Source organism: Takifugu flavidus, chromosome 6 (assembly GCF_003711565.1).
Source record: "Takifugu flavidus isolate HTHZ2018 chromosome 6, ASM371156v2, whole genome shotgun sequence".
NCBI lineage: Eukaryota > Metazoa > Chordata > Actinopteri > Tetraodontiformes > Tetraodontidae > Takifugu > Takifugu flavidus.
Window position 1 is genome coordinate 15,228,667 of NC_079525.1, and position 22,348 is coordinate 15,251,014.

A 22,348-nucleotide genomic window follows, 5' to 3' on the forward strand; every position below is an offset into this window, starting at 1 on the left:
GAAATCCACAGCGTTCCACGGTGCTGTGATGGAACAACGAGGTTAACGAGGTTATTAACTAAATAACTAGCATGAAATATCCAATGAGAACATCTGAACAATCGTTCACAGAATAACGATGAATCGTGACAGAGAAGCTTGGCTCAGGACCTGATGTGTCTTATTCTTGCAGAGTTCCTGCCCACACATCCCTCTTTTGGCCAGAACACACACACACACACCACACTCACACACACTCTCACACACACACACTCACACACACACATGCGTGTCCATATTCCCACACTCTTAAAAATGGCCTCACCCCTGGGCTGGTCTTCCCCCAGCCTCCTGTTAGCACAGGCGTGCTCACCAGTGTGCTAAGCTAATAATAGCGCGTGTGTTGGTGGACGTGTCCACATGCGTGTGGGCCTGGCCTCCTCCATATGCTGGTCCCCACGCTCGCTGTGGGACACCTACCTGGGGTCTGAGGCGTGACTCAACGCTGCACAAACAGAAATGCAGCTTTTGGGTCCAGATCTGGGGCGTGAGCCGGCCTGGTCCTGGGCCAGAGCGGCTACGTCAGCGTTGGCAGCAACACACACGCGCCCACACGTGCGCGCACACGCGCCCGTTGGCGGGGTGTTAGCGGCAGTAGTGGTGTGAGAGCCACCTGCTCCTCCACACGTTCCTCTTCCTGTCATCCGTGGCTTCCTTCGTCTTCGAGACCGCCGCCTCTCTGACCTCTGACCTCTGGCCTCTGTCAGGTTCTCCTCAGTCAGGTCCATCGGCTGCGGGCTCTGGACTTGCTTGGGCGCTTCCTGGACCTGGGACCCTGGGCTGTCAGTCTGGTATGTTCCTGATTTCAGCTTCATGTAGTAGGTGACCAAATAAAGAAGCTTTTAAATGAAGGATCTGGACTCCCTAATGTGGTCCCAGCCACACGGCTAGACTAGGGAGTCCAGACCCCTGAGCAGACCCCTGAGGAGCCATGGTCTGATGCTGGTCCAGGGGGCCCCCGTGGGTGCTAAAGCTCTCTGTGTGCAGGCCCTGTCGGTGGGGATCTTCCCCTACGTGCTGAAGCTGCTCCAGAGCTCGGCCAGGGAGCTGCGGCCGCTGCTGGTCTTCATCTGGGCTAAGATCCTCGCCGTCGACAGCGTAAGTGGCGTCAAACACTCAACCAGGGAGATCTGCTTCCAGGATCCTCCTGTCAGAAACATTCCGAAACATGTCGGTCACAACACTCGGGAATTTTCAGGAAGTACTCGGAAATGGTGGCTCAGAAACTCCGAGTGCTTCAGGAGGATCAATGAGATCCATGATGTTCTTCCACTGATCTGGTCCTCGGAGCTCGGGATGGACCTGGGATGCTCCTGCTAATGTTCCGCTTGGACACTTCCAGGTGTCCTTGTCTTTACTGTCTGGATCTTCTGTCTCCACAGTCCTGTCAAGCAGACCTGGTGAAGGACAACGGACACAAGTACTTCCTGTCAGTGCTGGCTGACAGCTACATGCCTGTGAGTCCCACCGTCCTCCACACCCCACCGTCCTCCATCCCCCACCGTCCTCCATCCCCCACCGTCCTCCATCCCCCACCGTCCCCCACCGTCCTCCATCCCCCACCGTCCTCCATCCCCCACCGTCCCCCACCGTCCTCCATCCCCCACCGTCCTCCACCGTCCCCACCGTCCTCCGTCCCCCCCCCCGTCCCCCACCGTCCTCCACCAGGACATCTTGTCCTCTTCTTGTCTGGACTCCCACCTGGACGAACATTAAAGTTGTGTTTCGTTCCAGGCTGAACATCGGACCATGGCTGTGTTCATCTTGGCTGTTATCGTCAACAGCTACAGCACCGGACAGGTAGGGGGGGGGCAGTCTCTGCCCAGTCTCTGCCCAGTCTCTCCCCAGTCTCTGCCCAGTCTCTCTCCAGTCTCCATCCAGTCTCTGCCCAGTCTCTGCCCAGTCTCTACCCAGTCTCTATCCAGTCTCTATCCAGTCTATCCAGTCAGTCTTGCCAGTCTCTGCCCAGTCTCTGCCCAGTCTCTCTGTCCCAGTCTCTACCCAGTCTCTCCCCAGTCTCTCCCCAGTCTCTGCCCAGTCTCTCCCCAGTCTCTGCCCAGTCTCTACCCAGTCTCTGCCCAGTCTCTACCCAGTCTACTACCCAGTCTCTTCCCAGTCTCCCCCAGTCTCTGCTCTGCCCGTCTCTATCCAGTCCTGCCCAGTCTCTGCCCAGTCTCTCCCCCCCCCGTCTCTTACCAGTCTCTGCCCAGTCTCTGCCCAGTCTCTCCCAGTTCTCCCCAGTCCTCTGCCCAGTCCTCTATCCAGTCTCTACCCAGTCTCCCCCCCCCCCTACCCAGTCTCTACCCAGTCTCTACCGAATCTCTGCCCAGTCTCTACCCAGTCTCTACCCAGTCCTATCCAGTCTCTCCCTCTCCCCAGTCTCTATCCAGTCTCTCCCCAGTCTCTCTCCCCAGTCTCTACCCAGTCTCTACCCAGTCTCTGCCCAGTCTCCGCCCAGTCTCTGCCCAGTCTCTACCCAGTCTCTCCCCAGTCTCTCTCCCACAGTCCTCCGTCTCCGCCCAGTCTCCGCCCATCTCTGCCCAGTCTCCGCCCAGTCTCCGCCCAGTTTCTGCCCAGTCTCTGCCCAGTCCTCTACCCAGTCTCTACCCAGTCTCTACCCATCTCTGCCCACTCTCTGCCCAGTCTCTCCCCAGTCCTGCCAGTCTCTGCCCAGTCTCTATCCAGTCTCTACCCAGTCTTCTACCCAGTCTCTGCCCCAGTCCTCTCCCTCGTCTCTACCCAGTCTCTATCCAGTCTCTGCCCAGTCTCTACACCCAGTCTCTACCCAGTCTCTGCCCAGTCCTCTACCCAGTCTCTACCCAGTCTCTGCCCAGTCTCTACCCAGTCTCTACCCAATCTCTACCCAGTCTCCCTCTCCACCAGTCTCTGCCCATTCTCTATCCAGTCTCTGCCCAGTCTCTGCCCAGTCTCTCCCAGTCTCTCTACCCAGTCTCTACCCGTCTCTGCCCAGTCTCTGCCCAGTCTCTTCCCCAGTCTCTTCTGCCCAGTCTCTATCCAGTCTCTACCCAGTCTCTACCCAGTCTCTATCTACCCAGTCTCTACCCAGTCTCTACCGAATCTCTGCCCAGTCTCTACCCAGTCTCTACCCAGTCTCTACCCAGTCTCTATCCAGTCTCTGCCCAGTCTCCATCCAGTCTCTGCCCAGTCTCTACCCAGTCTCTCCCCAGTCTCTCCCCAGTCTCTGCCCAGTCTCTCCCCAGTCTCTGCCCAGTCTTTACCCAGTCTCTGCCCAGTCTCTCCCCAGTCTCTCCCCAGTCTCTCCCCAGTCTCTGCCCAGTCTCTACCCAGTCTCTGCCCAGTCTCTCCCCAGTCTCTCCCCAGTCTCTCCCCAGTCTCTGCCCAGTCTCTACCCAGTCTCTACCCAGTCCCCGCCCAGTCTCTATCCAGTCTCCGCCCAGTCTCCGCCCAGTCTCTACCCAGTCTCCGCCCAGTCTCTCCCCAGTCTCCGCCCAGTCTCTCCCCAGTCTCTCCCCAGTCCTCCCCAGTCTCCGCCCAGTCTCTCCCCAGTCTCTCCCCAGTCTCTATCCAGTCTCCGCCCAGTCTCTATCCAGTCTCCGCCCAGTCTCTCCCCAGTCTCTACCCAGTCTCCGCCCAGTCTCCGCCCAGTCTCTCCCAGTCTCTGCCCAGTCTCCGCCCAGTCTCTCCCCAGTCTCTGCCCAGTCTCCGCCCAGTCTCTCCCCAGTCTCCGCCCAGTCTCTCCCCAGTCTCTGCCCAGTCTCCGCCCAGTCTCTCCCCAGTCTCTGCCCAGTCTCTCCCCAGTCTCTATCCAGTCTCTACCCAGTCTCTGCCCAGTCTCTACCCAGTCTCTGACCAGTCTCTACCCAGTCTCCCCCAGTCTCTCCCAGTCTCCGCCCAGTCTCCGCCCAGTCTCTCTCCAGTCTCCGCCCAGTCCTCTCCCCAGTCTCCGCCCAGTCTCTCCCCGTCTCCGCCCAGTCTCCGCCCAGTCAGGCTCTTCCTCTCTGACTCTGCAGTTATTTTCCTGTCTTTTATTCCTCCCAATATTCCCTAACCCTGCGGAATGCTGAGCTCCTCGGTGCTGCTGAGCTCAGGAGCCTGGACTCTTCTTCTCTAATGCTTCTGCCTCTCCAGTAAATAATAGATGCTCCAACATCCCAGAGACGCTCCACATCTCCATTATTTATCCCTCTGACGTTCAGAAACTCATCATTACTTCAGTATCGCTCATGCACATGTTAACAAAGTGCAGCGTCTTAATCTTCCAGCTCTCAGGATTCATCTGGGATGTGACGCATGAGCACTTCCAGGCTCCAAAGGAGAACCGGTGCTGAAGGACAGTTATGTTTTCAGGAAGGATCTGAGGCGTCTGTGTACACAGCCTGAATAAATCAGGTCTGTGGGGCCTCTGCTGCCGGGGCCCCGGGGGTCCCGGGACCCTCCTGTCCTGCACAGGTGTCACACCTGTGCAGATTCTGAAGCCGGGATCATTGTCTTGATCCTGGAAAGATGTTGTTCCATGTTATTTACCCCAAAACTCCACGTGAATTCTTTATTTGTGGAAATTCTTCCTTTCATTTATTGAGCGTGTGATCAGGTGCGGCGCCATCACACATTCATGGTTCCACACTGAAACAGACGGAAGCTGCTCTTCAGCTCCGCTCTTGTTGCCGTTTCCATGGAAACACTTTCTCTTTCCTGAGAGGTTTGATGTCAGACTGTAAAACAAAGAACCAGGAAAAGGCAAACAGACGCGGGAAGAAGTCAGCCTGAAACCTGGGAATGTCTGCTAGTGGCTGACCTCTGACCTCAGCTGACCTCAGCTGACCTCTGACCTCAGCTGACCTCTGACCTCAGCAGATATAAACGCCACAACATGAAACGTAGAGCTGATAGAGGTGAAACCTTCGATGTGAAGCTCAGTTCTGGCTGGAATAAAGCAGGTTAGATTGAGCACCTGCTCCCCTCAGATCTCCATGGTTACTGATTGACGTGGCCCCGCCCACTTACGTGTAGCGATGCTTTCTTGGTGTGATTAGAGGAGCCTGTCACAGGTAACTGTTCACCTGTCCTGCACACCTCCTGATCCAGGTTTGAGTGTTGTGAAGCTTGAGGAAGTAACTCGTGCAGCACCTGTGGACACGAGCTGGTTCCTGGGAGCCTGACCTGGTTCCTGGGAGCCTGAGCTGGTTCCTGGGAGCCTGAGCTGGTTCCTGGGAGCCTGAGCTGGTTCCTGTGAGCCTGACCTGGTTCCTGGGAGCCTGAGCTGGTTCCTGTGAGCCTGACCTGGTTCCTGGGAGCCTGAGCTGGTTCCTGGGAGCCTGACCTGGTTCCTGTGAGCCTGACCTGGTTCCTGTGAGCCTGAGCTGGTTCCTGGGAGCCTGAGCTGGTTCCTGGGAGCCTGAGCTGGTTCCTGGAGCCTGAGCTGGTCCCTGGGAGCCTGAGCTGGTTCCTGGGAGCCTGAGCTGGTCCCTGGGAGCCTGAGCTGGTTCCTGGGAGCCTGAGCTGGTTCCTGGGAGCCTGACCTGGTCCCTGGGAGCCTGAGCTGGTTCCTGGGAGCCTGAGCTGGTTCCTGGGAGCCTGAGCTGGTTCCTGGGAGCCTGAGCTGGTCCTGGGAGCCTGAGCTGGTTCCTGGGAGCCTGAGCTGGTTCCTGGGAGCCTGAGCTGGTTCCTGGGAGCCTGACCTGGTCCCTGGGAGCCTGAGCTGGTTCCTGGGAGCCTGAGCTGGTTCCTGGGAGCCTGAGCTGGTTCCTGGGAGCCTGAGCTGGTTCCTGGGAGCCTGGGACCGGGTCTAACGTCTTTGTCCCTGCTCTCCCTCCTCAGGAGGCCTGTCTTCAGGGGAACCTCATTGCCAACTGCCTGGAGCAGCTGTCGGACCCTCACCCTCTGCTCCGCCAGTGGGTGGCCATCTGCCTCGGCCGCATCTGGCAGAACTTCGACCCGGCGCGCTGGTGCGGCGTCCGAGACAGCGCGCACGAGAAGCTCTACACCCTGCTGTCGGATCCAGTTCCTGAGGTGATGCCTGAGCTTGGGTCTGTTGGAAGAGTCTGTTTAGGTCCACCGAGGCTCGGTGCCGACCCGGCGGATCTCCAGACGGGATGGGCTCGGAACCTCAGTGGGACGTGGTGCCCGTGCACGCACACACACGCACACACACTCACATCACACACACACACACACACCACACATCACACACACACACATCACACACACATCACACACACACACACTCACACACACACACACTGACACACACACACATCACACACACTGACACACACACACATCACACTCGAGCTCTGCTCCTCTTACGAGGAGGAACACGCAGCTCTTTAAACAGGTGACGTGCTCTCAGGTTCTGACCCGGCGAGGTGGCCCAGGAGCTGTTTCAGAAAAGCTCCACTTAGTTTAGACACAATGTTGCCAGATGTTGATCTGAAAATGCTCCTCTGGATACAGAGGGAAGAGATTCGTTCCTGTCATTCCTGAAAAACACTGAAATACTTCTGAGAAATGAACAAACAAACCAGTCCAGCACCGGTTCTACCAGGTCCGGTTCTACCAGGTCCGGTTCTACCAGGTCCACCATCAAAGCTCCACCGTCATTAACAAATGTCTGAACCTGCAGCCACATGTTGCCCGCCCAGTCCCCCTGAGACCTGCATCCTTTGTGTTGCTTTGATCCTGACCGTCTGTGGTGCACCTGTGTTGCTTTGATCCTGGCCGTCTGTGTTGCACCTGTGTTGCTTTGATCCTGGACGTCCGTGGTGCACCTGTGTTGCTTTGATCCTGACCGTCTGTGGTGCACCTGTGTTGCTTTGATCCTGGCCGTCCGTGGTGCACCTGTGTTGCTTTGATCCTGACCGTCTGTGGTGCACCTGTGTTGCTTTGATCCTGACCGTCTGTGGTGCACCTGTGTTGCTTTGATCCTGACCGTCTGTGGTGCACCTGTGTTGCAGGTGAGGTGTGCAGCTGTTTTTGCCCTGGGCACGTTTGTGGGCAACTCTGCGGAGAGGACGGACCACTCCACCACCATCGACCACAACGTGGCCATGATGCTGGCTCAGCTCATCAACGACGGCAGCCCGGTGGTCCGCAAGGTGACACCAGCTCGTTCTGGTTCTGATGAGAAACCCGGTAGAAGCTGGACGCTAATGGAGGTTAAAACGTGGAGAGGAAGTTCAGCTTGTGTCAGGAGAAAAGGATCCTGGTGCATTTAAACCATTTATTCAGCTGCGTAATCAAAGTTTCTTCTTGCGAGTTCGATTGCTGAAATTACAAAAAGAAAAAATCTGGTATCAATTATTGAGTTGGAGCATCTGGCAGCAGCATTTTCATGGGTTCATCTGAACCGCGAGGGGGGAGCAGAAGCTCTGAGGAGGTGCAGGAAGAAGCTCTTGCTGGTCACCTGTGACCACGCCTCCTGAACTGGTGGTAACCGGCATTGGTGTGTGGCAGGAACTGGTGGTGGCGCTGAGTCACCTGGTGGTCCAGTACGAGAGCAACTTCTGCACCGTCGCCCTGCAGTTCATAGAAGAAGAGAAGAACTACACGGTGCCGTCACCAGCCAACAGCACAGGTGGGTGGACGCAAGCTGGGATGTTGAACTCACCAGAGTCCTGACGACTTCCTGTTGTCGCCCTGCAGAGCCCGGAAACGTGACCCCGGTCAGGGACAGCCCGGCCCCACGGCTGCGCTCCGTCAACTCCTACACCAACATCCGGACGGCCGCCACCACCCGCAACCTGAACAAGAGCCTGCAGAACCTCAACCTCAACGAGGAGGGTGCGTCCTGCTGCCCCTCCTGCTGCCCCTCCTGTAGCCCTGATGCCCCTCCTGTAGCCCTGCTGCCCCTCCTGTAGCCCTGCTGCCCCTCCTGTAGTCCTGCTGCCCCTCCTGCTGCCCCTCCTGTAGCCCTGATGCCCCTCCTGTAGTCCTGCTGCCCCTCCTGTAGCCCTGCTGCCCCTCCTGATGCCCTGATGCCCCACCTGTAGCCCTGATGCCCCTCCTGTAGCCCCTCCTGTAGTCCTGCTGCCCCTCCTGATGCCCTGATGCCCCACCTGTAGCCCTGATGCCCCTCCTGTAGCCCTGCTGCCCCTCCTGTAGCCCTGATGCCCCACCTGTAGCCCTGATGCCCCTCCTGTAGCCCTGCTGCCCCTCCTGTAGCCCTGATGCCCCACCTGTAGCCCTGATGCCCCTCCTGTAGCCCTGCTGCCCCTCCTGTAGTCCTGATGCCCCTCCTGTAGCCCTGCTGCCCCTCCTGTAGTCCTGATGCCCCTCCTGTAGCCCTGCTGCCCCTCCTGCTGCCCCTCCTGTTTCCAGCTCATCATCAGGAGCAGATGTTCCCGTTCTCCACCCATTTCTGCTTCCTGCTCTCTGCCCGTGCGCTAATGCTGGTAAACAGAGAGCGGTGACTGATCCCGATGGGTCAGATGAAATTATGGGATGTTCCTCAGTGTCCAGGCTGATGCTCCTGAGTGTCCAGGCTGATGCTCCTCAGTGTCCAGGCTGATGCTCCTCAGTGTCCAGGCTGATGCTCCTCAGTGTCCAGGCTGATGCTCCTGAGTGTCCAGGCTGATGCTCCTCAGTGTGAAGGCTGATGCTCCTCAGTGTGCAGGCTGATGCTCCTGAGTGTCCAGGCTGATGCTCCTCAGTGTCCAGGCTGATGCTCCTCAGTGTCCAGGCTGATGCTCCTCAGTGTCCAGGCTGATGCTCCTCAGTGTCCAGGCTGATGCTCCTCAGTGTCCAGGCTGATGCTCCTGAGTGTCCAGGCTGATGCTCCTGAGTGTCCAGGCTGATGCTCCTCAGTGTCCAGGCTGATGCTCCTCAGTGTCCAGGCTGATGCTCCTCAGTGTCCAGGCTGATGCTCCTCAGTGTCCAGGCTGATGTTCCTCAGTGTCCAGGCTGATGCTCCTCAGTGTCCAGGCTGATGCTCCTGAGTGTCCAGGCTGATGCTCCTCAGTGTCCAGGCTGATGCTCCTCAGTGTCCAGGCTGATGCTCCTCAGTGTCCAGGCTGATGCTCCTCAGTGTCCAGGCTGATGCTCCTGAGTGTCCAGGCTGATGCTCCTGAGTGTCCAGGCTGATGCTCCTCAGTGTGAAGGCTGATGCTCCTCAGTGTCCAGGCTGATGCTCCTCAGTGTCCAGGCTGATGCTCCTGAGTGTCCAGGCTGATGCTCCTGAGTGTCCAGGCTGATGCTCCTCAGTGTCCAGGCTGATGCTCCTCAGTGTCCAGGCTGATGCTCCTCAGTGTCCAGGCTGATGCTCCTCAGTGTCCAGGCTGATGCTCATTGGCCTGTTGTGTTGATGACGTGCATCAATAATCCAGCACATTCGGTGGCAGAAGCTTCTTAAAAGCCTCTTTTTCCTTTGTTACGTTTGGAAGGTGTGAGGATTTTCCCTGATTGGCTCGTGTGTGTGTGTGTGTGCGTGTGTGTGTGTGTGTGTGTGTGTGTGTGTGTGCGCGCGTGCGTGTGTGTGTGTGTGTGTGTGTGCGTGCGTGCGTGCGTGCTCCATCCAGGTGTTCCAGCAGCCTTCTCTCCAGGTAACCTGAGCACCAGCAGCAGTGCCAGCAGCACCCTCGGGAGCCCCGACAACGATGAGTACATCCTCTCCTTTGAGACCATCGACAAGATGCGAAGGGTGTCGTCCTACTCCTCCCTCAACTCGCTCATAGGTAAACACCCCCCCCCCCCCCCGTCCTGGGGCAGTAGCCGTGCACGTGTGCACGTGACATCATCCTCTTTAGTGCTCAGCAGGTGTGTGGGGGGGGTCAAGGAGGGTGGGGGGGCTCGTTCTGTCATCTAATTTTGAAGTTGAAACATTTCTGGATCTCAGAACAGAAGCAGTTCCCATCGTGGTGATCAGGATCCCCCCCCCCCCCACGGGGATCCCCCCCACGGGGATCCCCCCCCCCCCTTTATGAGCGATTTGTGTGATCGAGAGCAGGCAGCGCCCCCTCCCCCAAGCCTGTCTGGGTCCAGCTCCAGGCCTGGTCTTGGCAGGATGTTCCTGGTTCTCCTCAGCGGGTCATTCAGGAGGCGTCCTGAGCAGCTGCCAGGGCCCCTCATGTTCTCTGGAGGGGCCACAGCTGCTCCCCCCCCCCCCCCAGATGTTGGGCTGCTCCTATCGGTGATCTGGGGATCTCTAAGGATCACCAACGCCCAAACTCCTTAATTGGCAAAAGCTTATTTTCATGAATATCAAGTAAAAACCAGAACGGTGTTTATTTCCACCACGTGCACGCTCACGAGCACGGGGGGGGGCTGAATCAAGGATGAAGTGGCTCCAGGATCTCTGCTGATCCATCCAGATCACCTGCTCTGATCCACCTGTCAGCAGGGGGCTTCCTCACCGAGACCGAGGCTCCAGTCAACACAGGTGGATCACGGATCAATCACAGGTGGATCACGGATCAATCACAGGTGGATCACGGACCGATCGCAGGTGGATCACGGACCGATCGCAGGTGGATCACGGATCGATCGCAGGTGGATCACGGATCAATGACAGAAGGATCACGGATCAATGACAGGTGGATCCTGGACCGATCACAGGTGGATCACGGATCAATCACAGGTGGATCCTGGACCGATCACAGGTGGATCACGGATCAATCACAGGTGGATCCTGGACCGATCACAGGTGGATCACGGACCGATCGCAGGTGGATCAGCACATCTGGTTGACCTCATGCACCAGCATCAGTCTCACATCATCTCCCAGTTTCTCCCTCGGTGACTCTCCAACATCTGCAAACACCAGAGGCAGCTGCAGCTACTGGAGCGGCTGGTGAGGGTCAGGTGGTCCACCTGTGTCCTCCTGATGGACGGTCCACCGGAACCTCTGACGGTCCACCGGAACCTCTGACGGTCCACCGGAACCTCTGACGGTCCACCGGAACATCTGACGGTCCACCGGAACCTCTGACGGTCCACCGGAACATCTGACGGTCCACCGGAACATCTGACGGTCCACCGGAACCTCTGACGGTCCACCGGAACATCTGACGGTCCACCGGAACCTCTGACGATCCACCGGAACCTCTGACGGTCCACCGGAACCTCTGACGATCCACCGGAACCTCTGACGGTCCACCGGAACCTCTGACGATCCACCAGAGCATCTGACGGTCCACCGGAACCTCTGACGGTCCACCGGAACCTCTGACAGTCCACCGGAACGTCTGACGGTCCACCAGAGCATCTGACGGTCCACCAGAACCTCTGACGGTCCACCGGAACCTCTGACGGTCCACCGGAACGTCTGACGGTCCACCAGAACCTCTGACGGTCCACCGGAACCTCTGACGGTCCACCGGAACCTCTGACGGTCCACCAGAACCTCTGACGGTCCACCAGAACATCCACTTGAGGGAACTGACCACATTGCTCTTGTCTCCTTCAGGCGTGTCCTTCAACAGTGTCTACACCCAGATCTGGAGGGTGCTGCTGCACCTGGCAGCCGATCCGTTCCCAGAGGTGTCGGACCTGGCCATGAAGGTCCTCAACAGCATCGCCTACAAGGTACAAGGTCTGCCTGAAGGTTCTGGGTCCTGGAAGCTGCCTGAAGGTTCTGGGTCCTGGAAGCTGCTGGTGTTCTAACAGCAGCTCCAGGACCTGGAACATCAGCCTGGTTCCTCCATAGGATTGGGGTCGGGGGGGGGGGGGGAGGTGTCACTTCATGGCTGATTTAGAATCAGCGACAGTTTAATCACAGAACATCAGCGACGCCTTTATGATCCACGTTAGCTGAGGAGCGAATTCTGCTGCGCTAATTAGCTCCATAAATGTCACAAGTTATTGATTTGTGATGGAATCAACAAGAACAGCAGCTCGTTAATTCTGGTTGCATCACCCATGATCCAACAGATCACTTTAATGGAGACGGGGCCTCCTCCTCCTCCTCTGAGGTGGGGGCCTCCTCCTCCTCCTCTCTGAGATGGGGGCCTCCTCCTCCTCCTCCTCCTCCCCCTCCTCCTCTGAGACGGGGCCTCCTCCTCCTCCTCCTCTGGGATGGGGGCCTCCTCCTCCTCCTCTCTGAGATGGGGGCCTCCTCCTCCTCCTCCTCCTCCTCCTCCTCCTCCTCCTCCTCCTCCTCTCTGAGATGGGGGCCTCCTCCTCTGAGATGGGGGCCTCCTCCTCCTCCTCCTCCTCCTCCTCCTCCTCCTCCTCTCTGAGATGGGGGCCTCCTCCTCTGAGATGGGGGCCTCCTCCTCCTCCTCCTCCTCCTCTCTGAGACGGGGCCTCCTCCTCCCCCTCTGAGGTGGGGGCCTCCTCCTCCTCCTCCTCCTCCTCCTCCTCCTCCTCTCTGAGATGGGGGCCTCCTTCTTCCTTCTTCTCCTTCTTCCTTCTTCTCCTTCCTTCCTTCTTCCTCCCTCCCTCTCTCCCTCCCCCCTCCCCCCTCCCTGTGCTAGCTTATATTTGCCTGGTTAGCTGCAGGTAAATGCTAAGCTAGGCAGCTTGTTAGCTCTTGCTACGTTTAGCTGCAGTTACCAACCCTGAGGGGAAACGCTGCCTCTAGCGGCGGCTGCAGGAACTCCACCTTCTCTGCTCCACTCATTCTGTCTTTAAACGTTTACTGTGTCTCGTTAGTCGGGCTCGTTAGTCGGGCTCGTTAGTCAGGCTCGTTAGTCAGGCTCATTAGTCGGGCTCGTTAGTCGGGCTCGTTAGTCTGGCTCGTTAGTCAGGCTCGTTAGTCGGGCTCGTTAGTCGGGCTCGTTAGTCAGGCTCGTTAGTCTGGCTCGTTAGTCGGGCTCGTTAGTCGGGCTTGTTAGTCGGGCTCGTTAGTCGGGCTCGTTAGTCTGGCTCGTTAGTCGGGCTCGTTAGTCGGGCTCGTTAGTCAGAACATCCTGTGACGAGCTGCTCGTGCTGCTCTTCTTTTAAGCTTTAATTACCTGGTAATAAGCAACAACTTGCCAGTGGATTTCTTTCTCTATGACTTACATACGTCACTGTAAATCTATAATATATAATCTATCATCTATAATCTATAATATATCATCTATCATCTATAATCTATCATCTATAATCTATAATCTATCATATATAACATATAATCTATAATCTATAATGTACACAGACACTCAAAACTACCTCCGTTTTCACCCACCCGGCAGCGTAAACAGCAGCCCTGCTCTTCACCAGCGCCGTTCTGCCCCCCCACCAGGGTTCACCTGCCCCCCCCAGCAGGGTTCACCTGCCCCCCCCAGCAGGGTTCAGGGCATTAAAATGGAACAAAGAGGCGGAGCTTCCTGTCCGCCGCCGCGTCGCTACGACGGTCACCGCCTGCACGTTGGGCGGCGTGTGGTCTCTGGGGAGGGGGGGGGGCGCCATGGCCCCGCGGGGGAGGGGGGCAGTAAAGGGAGACGAGGGAACTGAAAGTGCCCCCCCACTGAGCTTCTGTCTCCTTCCTGTTCTGTTGGCCAACAGGCGACGGTGAGCGCTCGGCCCCAGAGGATCCTGGACTCTGGCTCTCTGACCCAGTCGGCCCCCGCCAGCCCCACCAGCAAGGGGACGCACATCCACCAGGCCGGGTGAGGAGGCCCCCGCCCCCCCCCTCCGTGGCTCCCACCTCCACTAACCATCCACTCCTCCTCCTCAGCGGGTCCCCCCCCATGCCCAGCACCAGCAGCTCCAGCCTGACCAACGAGGTGCCCAAACCCCCGGCCAGAGAGCCGCCGGCCCCGCGCGCCCCCCTACACCCCCACGCTGGGGGGCCAGGCGCCCCACTCCCACCAGTTCCCGCGCACCCGCAAAATGTTCGACAAAGGCCCCGAGCAGGTAGAGCGGCCTCCAGCACTGTTGAGCACCAGGTCGGGCGGCGTCCTCAGCGGGGGTGTTGGCGGGTGTTGGGGGGTGTTTGCAGGCAGGCGAAGATGGAGACGAGCCCGGGGGCCACAGGAACTACATCAGCGCCGCCCTGCAGACGGGCCTGTGCGACTGGAGCGCCAAGTACTTCGCCCAGCCGGTCATGAAGGTACCGCTGCTCCTGCTAGCTGGGCTAGTTTGGACCCTGATAACACCTGCCCCCCCCCCAGATACACTGATAACAACTGCCCCCTCCCCTCAGATACACTGATAACACCTGCCCCCCCCCGATACACTGATAACACCTGCCCCCCCCAGATACACTGATAACCCTGCCCCCTCCCGATACACTGATAACACCTGCCCCCCCTCAGATACACTGATAACAACTGCCCCCCCCCAGATACACTGATAACCACCTGCCCCCTCCCGATACACTGATAACACCTGCCCCCTCCCGATACACTGATAACAACTGCCCCCCCTCAGCCCCCCCTCAATATACACTGATAACAACTGCCCCCCCCCCTCCTCAGATCCCAGAGGAGCACGACCTGGAGAGTCAGGTGAGGATGGACAGACAGTGGAGGTTCCTGAGGAACAGTCGGGTCAGGAGGCAGAGCAGAGGCATCACTCAGAGAGGTTGGACACACACACTCACACACACACACTCACACACACACACACACACTCACACACACACACACACTCACACACTCGCACACACACTCACTCACACACTCACACACACACACACACACTCGCACACACACACACTCGCACACACTCACACACACACACTTGTTCCCTCACCTGTTGATTCACCTGTTCCTTCACCTGTTCCTTCACCTGTTCTCTCTCCTGTTGATTCACCTGTTCCTTCACCTCTTCCTTCACCTGTTGATTCACCTGTTGATTCACCCCTTCCCTCACCTGTTCTCTCTCCTGTTCCCTCACCTGTTCCCTCACCTGTTGATTCACCTGTTGATTCACCCCTTCCCTCACCTGTTGATTCACCTGTTGATTCACCTGTTCCTTCACCTCTTCCTTCACCTGTTCTCTCTCCTGTTGATTCACCTGTTCCTTCACCTCTTCCTTCACCTGTTGATTCACCTGTTCCCTCTCCTGTTGATTCACCTGTTGATTCACCCCTTCCCTCACCTGTTCTCTCTCCTGTTGATTCACCCGTTCCCTCACCTGTTGATTCACCTGTTGATTCACCTGTTACCTCTCCTGTTGATTCACCTGTTCCCTCTCCTGTTGATTCACCTCTTCCTTCACCTCTTCCTTCACCTCTTCCCTCACCTCTTCCCTCACCTGTTCCCTCTCCTGTTGATTCACCTGTTCCTTCACCTCTTCCCTCACCTCTTCCCTCACCTGTTGATTCACCTCTTCCCTCACCTCTTCCCTCACCTGTTCCCTCTCCTGTTGATTCACCTCTTCCCTCACCTCTTCCCTCACCTGTTACCTCTCCTGTTGATTCACCTGTCCATTCTCTCCAGGTGTTTCCCGTCTGGACGACCAGATATTCATCAACAGAAACCCCGGTGTGCCGTCTGTGGTGAAGTTCCACCCGTTCAACAGCTGCATCGCTGTGGCCGACAAGGACAGCATCTGGTCAGGACACAGAGGTGGCTTTGGTGCACGCAGGTGTTCAGCAGCCAGGTGACCTGTGTCTGTGTTGGCCCTAGTTTCTGGGACTGGGAGAAGTGTGAACGGCTGGACTACTTCTACAACGGAAACCCTCGCTACACTCGGATCACAGCCATGGAGTACCTGAACGGACACGACTGTTCCCTGCTGCTCACGGCCACAGGTGGGACACGGGACAGCAGCTCCTTCCCATGATGCATATGTGTTGCTCATCAGCTGGTAACACGGAGGTGTCCCAGCTCTGATCTTCTCTGATCAATAGATGTTGACTGTCTGTGTCTCCAAAGATGACGGAGCTCTTCGCATCTGGAAGAACTTTGCAGACCAGAAGAACCCGGAGATGGTGACGGCCTGGCAGGGTCTGTCCGACATGCTCCCCACCACCAGAGGTCAGCCCCCCGCCAGCCTGCACAGTAAAGAGCTGCCTCCTCTTCTACTCCGTGTTCCACCTGTGCACGTGCACCTGTGCTCCGCTGGTCCATCCATCCCACTCAGGGTTAGGGTCCGTGAGCCGTCTGAGGGCCGTGAGTCGTCTGAGGGCCGTCTGAGGGCCGTGAGCCGTCTGAGGGCCGTCTGAGGGCGTGAGCCGTCTGAGGCCGTCTGAGGGCCGTGAGCCGTCTGAGGGCCGTGAGTCGTCTGAGGGCCGTGAGCCGTCTGAGGGCCGTGAGTCGTCTGAGGGCCGTCTGAGGGCCGTGAGCCGTCTGAGGGCCGTGAGCCGTCTGAGGGCCGTCTGAGGGCCGTGAGTCGTCTGAGGGCTGTCTGAGGGCCGTCTGAGGGCCGTGAGTCGTCTGAGGGCCGTCTGAGGGCCGTCTGAGGGCCGTGAGTCGTCTGAGGGCTGTCTGAGGGCCGTCTGAGGGCCGTCTGAAGGCCGTGAGCGGTCTGAGGGCCGTCTGAGGGCCGTCTGAGGGCCGTGAGCCGTCTGAAGGCCGTCTGAGGGCCGTCTGAGGGCCGTCTGAGGGCCGTGAGCCGTCTGAAGGCCGTCTGAGGGCCGTCTGAGGGCCGTCTGAGGGCCGTCTGAGGGCCGTGAGCCGTCTGAAGGCCGTCTGAGGGCCGTCTGAAGGCCGTGAGCCGTCTGAGGCCTCTTTCATGACCAAACGTAACCTTTTAAAGCCGCTTCAAGACCAAGAATTTATGTTTAGGCCAGAAAAAGAGGAAAAATGAAAGACAAAACTTTGATAAAATCTCTTTCTTGCCTTTGATTTTGAACATTTGAGCCTTTTAAGCGAGGAGCCTCGTCTGGACCAGTAGAAGGACCTGAGCTCTGGCTCCTCTGGCAGGGATCCTCCGAGGCTCCTCCAGGTGGTTCTGCTGCCTTTGGGCCCGGCGTTAGCGGCGTTAGCGGCGTTAGCGGCAGGGTGAAGGGGACGGGGAGTCTCGTTGGGGTTTCACCCTCTGACTCCACCAGCCATCGGAGGCAGAAGAGCCGGAGCTCGTAGGGATTCTTGCATTCCTCCGATTTCATCCCTAAAAAGGGAATCACCACATGGCGCCCTGTAGCTCCGCCCCTGTAGCTCCGCCCCTGTAGCTCTGTCCCTGTAGCTCCGCCCCTGTAGCTCCGCCCCTGGAGGCGGGCTGAGTGGGATGCTATTGCTCACCCCCCCCTCATCCTCCCATCCCAGCTATCCCATCCCTGATGTCCAGTATGATGCTTCTGTTCTGTTTGGGTGCTCATGTGTTTCACCTGTGTATTTTCACCTGTCGCCTGAGGGGGAACCAGGTCGGCCTCTCGTCCCCAGCACTTCCTGTCATGTGCTCAGTGAGTGCAGGAAGTCAGCTGACGCTCTGACGAGCAGCCGCCTCGTTCACCCCCCTCTGCTGTTTGATTTCTGTGTGATTTTATGGGTCTGCATGTTTCTGCCCCCCCCCCCCTGCCCCCCCCCCCCCCCCCCCCCCCGCTCTGCCCCCCCCCAGGTCTGGCCAGAAGAGTCTCCATCTATCTGGACAGGAGTAAACAAGGAGGTGAGTGGCAGCACGTTCTAGATGGAGACCAGAGCCCCCAGCATCTGCCACCCCCAGCATCTGCCCCCCCTGCATCTGCCCCCCCACTGCATCTGCCCCCCCTCCCTCTGTGACCTCATCCCTCAGTCTCCCCCCACAGGCATGAACATACGTGTTGGGCTCTCCTGGGTTACTGCCCCCAGGGTTACTGCCCCTGCCCCCAGGGTTACTGCCCCTGCCCCCAGGGTTACTGCCCTCAGGGTTACTGCCCCTGCCCCCAGGGTTACTACCCTCAGGGTTACTACCCTCAGGGTTACTGCCCCTGCCCCCAGGGTTACTGCCCCTGCCCCCAGGGTTGCTGCCCCCTCCTCTTTCACAGGGGCATCAGGACTCCGTGTGGTTAGCAAAGATCCCAGTCAGGGAATTCTTCATCCTCAGAACCTGAAGCCTGAGGCCGAGCCCACGAAGGTCCGGATCACCAGAAGCTCCGGACTCTGGCCGGACCTGTGCAGCACCAAAGCAGCACTGGTCCACCTGTGGGGGGAGAACGTCAGGGGTCTCTTTAGCTGCCCCAGACCCCCCCCCCCCCGCTCTGCTGAGATGCTCATTAGAGGAGGTGAAACAGTGAGGGAGCAGGACTGTAGACCAGACCCCAGACCAGGACTGCAGACCAGACCCCAGACCAGGACTGCAGACCAGACCCCAGACCAGGACTGCAGACCAGACCCCAGACCAGGACTGCAGACCAGACCCCAGACCAGGACAGCAGACCAGACCAGACCAGGACAGCAGACCAGAACCCCTCAGAACCCTCCAGAACCCCTCAGAACCCCCCAGAACCCTCCAGAACCCCTCAGAACCCCTCAGAACCCCTCAGAACACGCTGTGTGTCAGCAGGGGCCGGCCGAGCGCTGTGCTCCTGGTCCAGGGCTGTGGTGCCGCTCTGAGCGTCCTGACTCTGCTGCTGTGCTGTAGGTGCAGGCATGGTGGTGGACTGGGAGCAGGAGACCGGCCTCCTCATGACGTCTGGAGACGTCCGAGTGGTCCGGATCTGGGACACCGACAGGGAGATGAAGGTCCAGGTATGAGCGGCAGAGCCAACACCAGGGTGTTGTGTTGTGTTGTTGTTTGAAATGGTGTCGTTTGTGTGGTCAGGACATCCCGACAGGCGCCGACAGCTGTGTGACCAGCCTGTCCTGTGATTCCCAACGTTCCCTCATCGTTGCCGGTCTGGGCGACGGATCCGTGCGCGTGTTTGACCGCAGGATGGCGCCAAATGAGTGGTAGGCAAAAATGTTTAGAGAAATATTTTAATTAAAAAGCAGGGGACAAATGCTGGGATTTCTTTATATGAGGTGTGTGAGTGTGTGTGTGTGTGTGTGTGTGTGCGTGTGTGAGTGTGTGTGTGTTCACTCATGCTCCAACAGCGCCGCCCAGTGGCTGTTCTTAGAAAGGTCCCATTCATTCTCGAGTTCCACAGGTTTAAATTGTTGACATTTTCTTCATTACTTACATTTCCTCATTTAGTGATGAGGAATTTTGTTTAAAATGTGTCTCAGCTCGAGTTTTTAAAAGCCGTAGTTTTCACTTAAATCATGAACTGAAGTGTTGCAGCATCCTGAACTCAACTTATTGGTGGGTCTGAACTCCTGTTCACACCTCGTAGCGTGACCCCTCCCACCAGCGTAGCGTGACCCCTCCCACCAGCGTAGCGTGACCCCTCCCACCAGCCTAATGTGACCCCTCCCACCCACGTGTTGTAACCCCTCCCACCCACGTGTTGTGACCCCTCCCGCCCGCCTAATGTGACCCCTCCCGCCCGCCTAATGTGGCCCCTCCCACCAGCCTAATGTGACCCCTCCCACCAGCCTAATGTAATCCCTCCAATCAGCCTAATGTAACCCCTCCCACCAGCCTAATGTGGCCCCTCCCACAGCCTAATGTGGCCCCTCCCACCAGCCTAATGTGACCCCTCCCATCAGCCTAATGTGGCCCCTCCCACCAGCCTAATGTGACCCCTCCCATCATCCTAATGTAACCCCTCCCACCAGCCTAATGTGGCCCCTCCCATCAGCCTAATGTGACCCCTCCCATCAGCCTAATGTGACCCCTCCCACCAGCCTAATGTGACCCCTCCCACCAGCCTAATGTGGCCCCTCCCGCCAGCCTAATGTGACCCCTCCCACCAGCCTAATGTGACCCCTCCCACCAGCTGAGCTGCTTGTGTTTGTCCTGCAGCCGGGTGATGACCTACCGGGAACACGGCGCCTGGGTGGTCAAGGCCCACCTCCAGAAGGAGCCGGAGGGCCACATTATCAGCGTCAGGTAGGTGGGCGTGGTCTCCTCACCTGTGGAGCTGCTGGGCGCTGACTGCTTCTCGCCCACAGTGTTAACGGAGACGTGCGTTTCTTTGAGCCGCGGACGCCAGACTCCACCAACGTGCTGCAGACGGTGAAGGGCCTGACGGCGCTGGACATCCACCCCCAGGCCAACCTGTTCGCCTGGTCAGCCGGACTCTGCAGCGCCGTTCTGTCCTGCCTGACCCGGTCCGTGACCTCTGTTCTCTCCGTTCCAGTGGGTCCATGAACCAGTTCATCGCCGTCTACAACGCCAACGGTGACGTGATCAGCAACATCAAGTACTACGACGGCTTCATGGGCCAGCGGATCGGCGCCATCAGCTGTTTAGCCTTTCATCCGTTCTGGGTAAACCGTCTCTCAGCACGCTTGTGTTGTGTTGCTCCTGGGGGTTCCGCTGGGATGTTCTGACCCAGTTCTGCTGTCTGCAGCCTCACCTGGCCGTGGGCAGCAACGACTACTACATGTCCATCTACTCAGCAGAGAAGAGGCTCAGATAACACAGCAGCACCAGCACCAGCACCGCCGCCTTCTGAGCCTGAGCTGTGGGATGGATCGGACCTTTCTTCTTGTTGTACATATGCAATTACCCTGAATGTCCTCTAGATGGCTGCTGACGGACCTGCTCTGAACAGCGGTATTATCGTTGTTGTTCTGCTCACTGTTCATCCTTATCGTGAAGCTAATGATTGTAGACTTGGCTGTGCTAAGAAGTGTATATTTAAATACCGTACATACAGAATAGAGGTTCTATTTTAAAGACGTGGTACTCCTCCCCACCGTGATCTCGGGGGCTCCTGGCCACATAGCGCGCATCACTTCCTGTGTGTGTGTGTGGGGGGGGGGGGGGGGGGGGGGCGAGGGGGGCGAGGGCCCCCCGCCGGACACCCGTGTGGTTGTACATGTTATTTTAGCGGCGCCGCGGCGCCTCCGGATTCAGAGATCTGTTACGTTCCTGAGAGGACGGTGCTTGTTCCTGCCTGATACCTCAGCCAGGCAGGTGTGTGTGAGTGTGCACGTGTGTGTGTGTGTGTGTGTTAAAATGGATTATAGCACAGATTACAGCCCCGTGGGGGGGCGCCCAGAGCCGCGGTGCCCAAACAAAGATGGCGGCTGTCCTGCTCCCATCCGCTCGCTCCTGCTTCTCCAGCCCAACGTGCCAAACTGGGTTCTTTCCTTTTTTTTGCAACGCGAGTCGACGTTGAGGTTCTGTTTTATTTTTAAGCTCGTTATAAAATAACGAAGGGTCCGAATCGTCTTCAGAGCTGGGACGAGGAGCCGCGACATGAAGACGACACAGAGCAGCACCTGTCCTGCAAAGCAATAACCAGCAGCTCCCGTTCAGCCGGATCGGATCGGATCTGGATTGGATTGGATCGGATCGGATCGGATCGGATCGGATCGGATCGGATCGGATCTGGATCGGATCGGATCTGGATCGGATGAGAGCTGCGATACAAACACCCTCGTAGAGAATTCCCTTAATGTCCGTAGCTTTTGCAGCGGGCAAAGGTCCCGCCCTGCCGGCGCCGGGGGCGGGACACCGACCCAACGCTAACCGCCGTGCACTCGTTAGCATGTCTACGTTGTCACAGCAGGGACGGTGCGCCACCACGCCGTGCAGGCCAATGCTGGTAATATGTTTTAGTTGGTTTTTAATCGTTGTTTTTTTTAAACGATTGCTTGGTGGCGTGTTCTGTTCCAACTCTCTGTGGGGCCTCGATCTCACTCAGGTAAATCAGGAGCCGCCTCCGACCCCATTAGCATGAAGCGCTGTCATCTCTGGATCATGGAAGCTGCACGCGTGTGTGTGTGTGTGTGTGCGCTGGTTCTGTTGCTGGTTCTGTATCACTCGGCCTCTTTATAAGAGGGTAGTCTCGACCCCCCCACCTTCGACCTGCCCCCTTGGGGCCACTTTCTTTCGGATCCTTTTAACGTGTTTCTTTGCTGCTTCTGTTTTTTTAATCCTTTTTTTGCCTGACCTCCGCGTGTTGGAGGGCAACATTGGCCTTATGTCTCAGCCACTGACCTGGTGTGTGAGCCCGTCTGTGCTTTCCGGCCCCTCCCACCTCGCCAGGCGGCCCGGGCGTGGCCCCGCGGGGCCGCAGGACCAGGCTCGTGCACCGGCGTGACCTGGGAACGCCGCACGTTGGTGTCATTGAATCACATTAATTTCTTCAGCGTCCTGCTGTGAGTTTTAAGGTTTTATAACTAAAGGAGACTTCGAGTGAGAGAAGCTGTGAGCCAATCAGGTCGCGACCTTTGACCTCTGCTCGTTGTGGTTTAGAAGACGGGAGACGGAATCCTGGAATAAACCAAATACAACACCAGACTTCCCAGTCTGAGCTTTTCTGTGTCGACTGCTCACATTTATCTGATGCGCTCGTGACACACACTCAAAATCTGTTGTTGTTGTTGTTGTTGTTCAATCAATCAATCATCAATCAATCTTTATTTATATAGCGTCTTATACAATCATGATAGTAACTGGAACTACTGAATTAGTAACAATAAGCTTCATCAAAGAGGAAGGTTTTAAGTCTGATCTTAAAGTAGCGATGGAGTCAGCCTCCCGTACC

At 57.7% G+C, this 22,348-nt stretch overlaps 1 protein-coding gene across 1 annotated transcript in view; it reads left to right on the forward strand.

The window, feature by feature from the left end:
* rptor (regulatory associated protein of MTOR, complex 1) overlaps window positions 1-22,101 on the forward strand; it is a 58,281-nt gene extending 36,180 nt beyond the window's left edge. Inside the window, 25 exon segments of the mRNA XM_057035599.1 lie at window positions 747-830; window positions 1,027-1,137; window positions 1,422-1,496; window positions 1,774-1,839; window positions 5,839-6,030; window positions 6,975-7,115; window positions 7,474-7,594; window positions 7,663-7,800; window positions 9,534-9,689; window positions 11,420-11,538; window positions 13,444-13,547; window positions 13,616-13,694; window positions 13,696-13,794; window positions 13,880-13,990; window positions 14,358-14,463; window positions 15,324-15,438; window positions 15,513-15,637; window positions 15,762-15,887; window positions 17,386-17,433; window positions 18,388-18,494; window positions 18,568-18,695; window positions 19,651-19,737; window positions 19,800-19,916; window positions 19,988-20,117; window positions 20,201-22,101. Coding sequence (XP_056891579.1) covers window positions 747-830; window positions 1,027-1,137; window positions 1,422-1,496; window positions 1,774-1,839; window positions 5,839-6,030; window positions 6,975-7,115; window positions 7,474-7,594; window positions 7,663-7,800; window positions 9,534-9,689; window positions 11,420-11,538; window positions 13,444-13,547; window positions 13,616-13,694; window positions 13,696-13,794; window positions 13,880-13,990; window positions 14,358-14,463; window positions 15,324-15,438; window positions 15,513-15,637; window positions 15,762-15,887; window positions 17,386-17,433; window positions 18,388-18,494; window positions 18,568-18,695; window positions 19,651-19,737; window positions 19,800-19,916; window positions 19,988-20,117; window positions 20,201-20,269 — 2,754 coding nt within the window. The 3' untranslated portion in view covers window positions 20,270-22,101.
* Window positions 22,102-22,348: the final 247 nt, after the last annotated feature.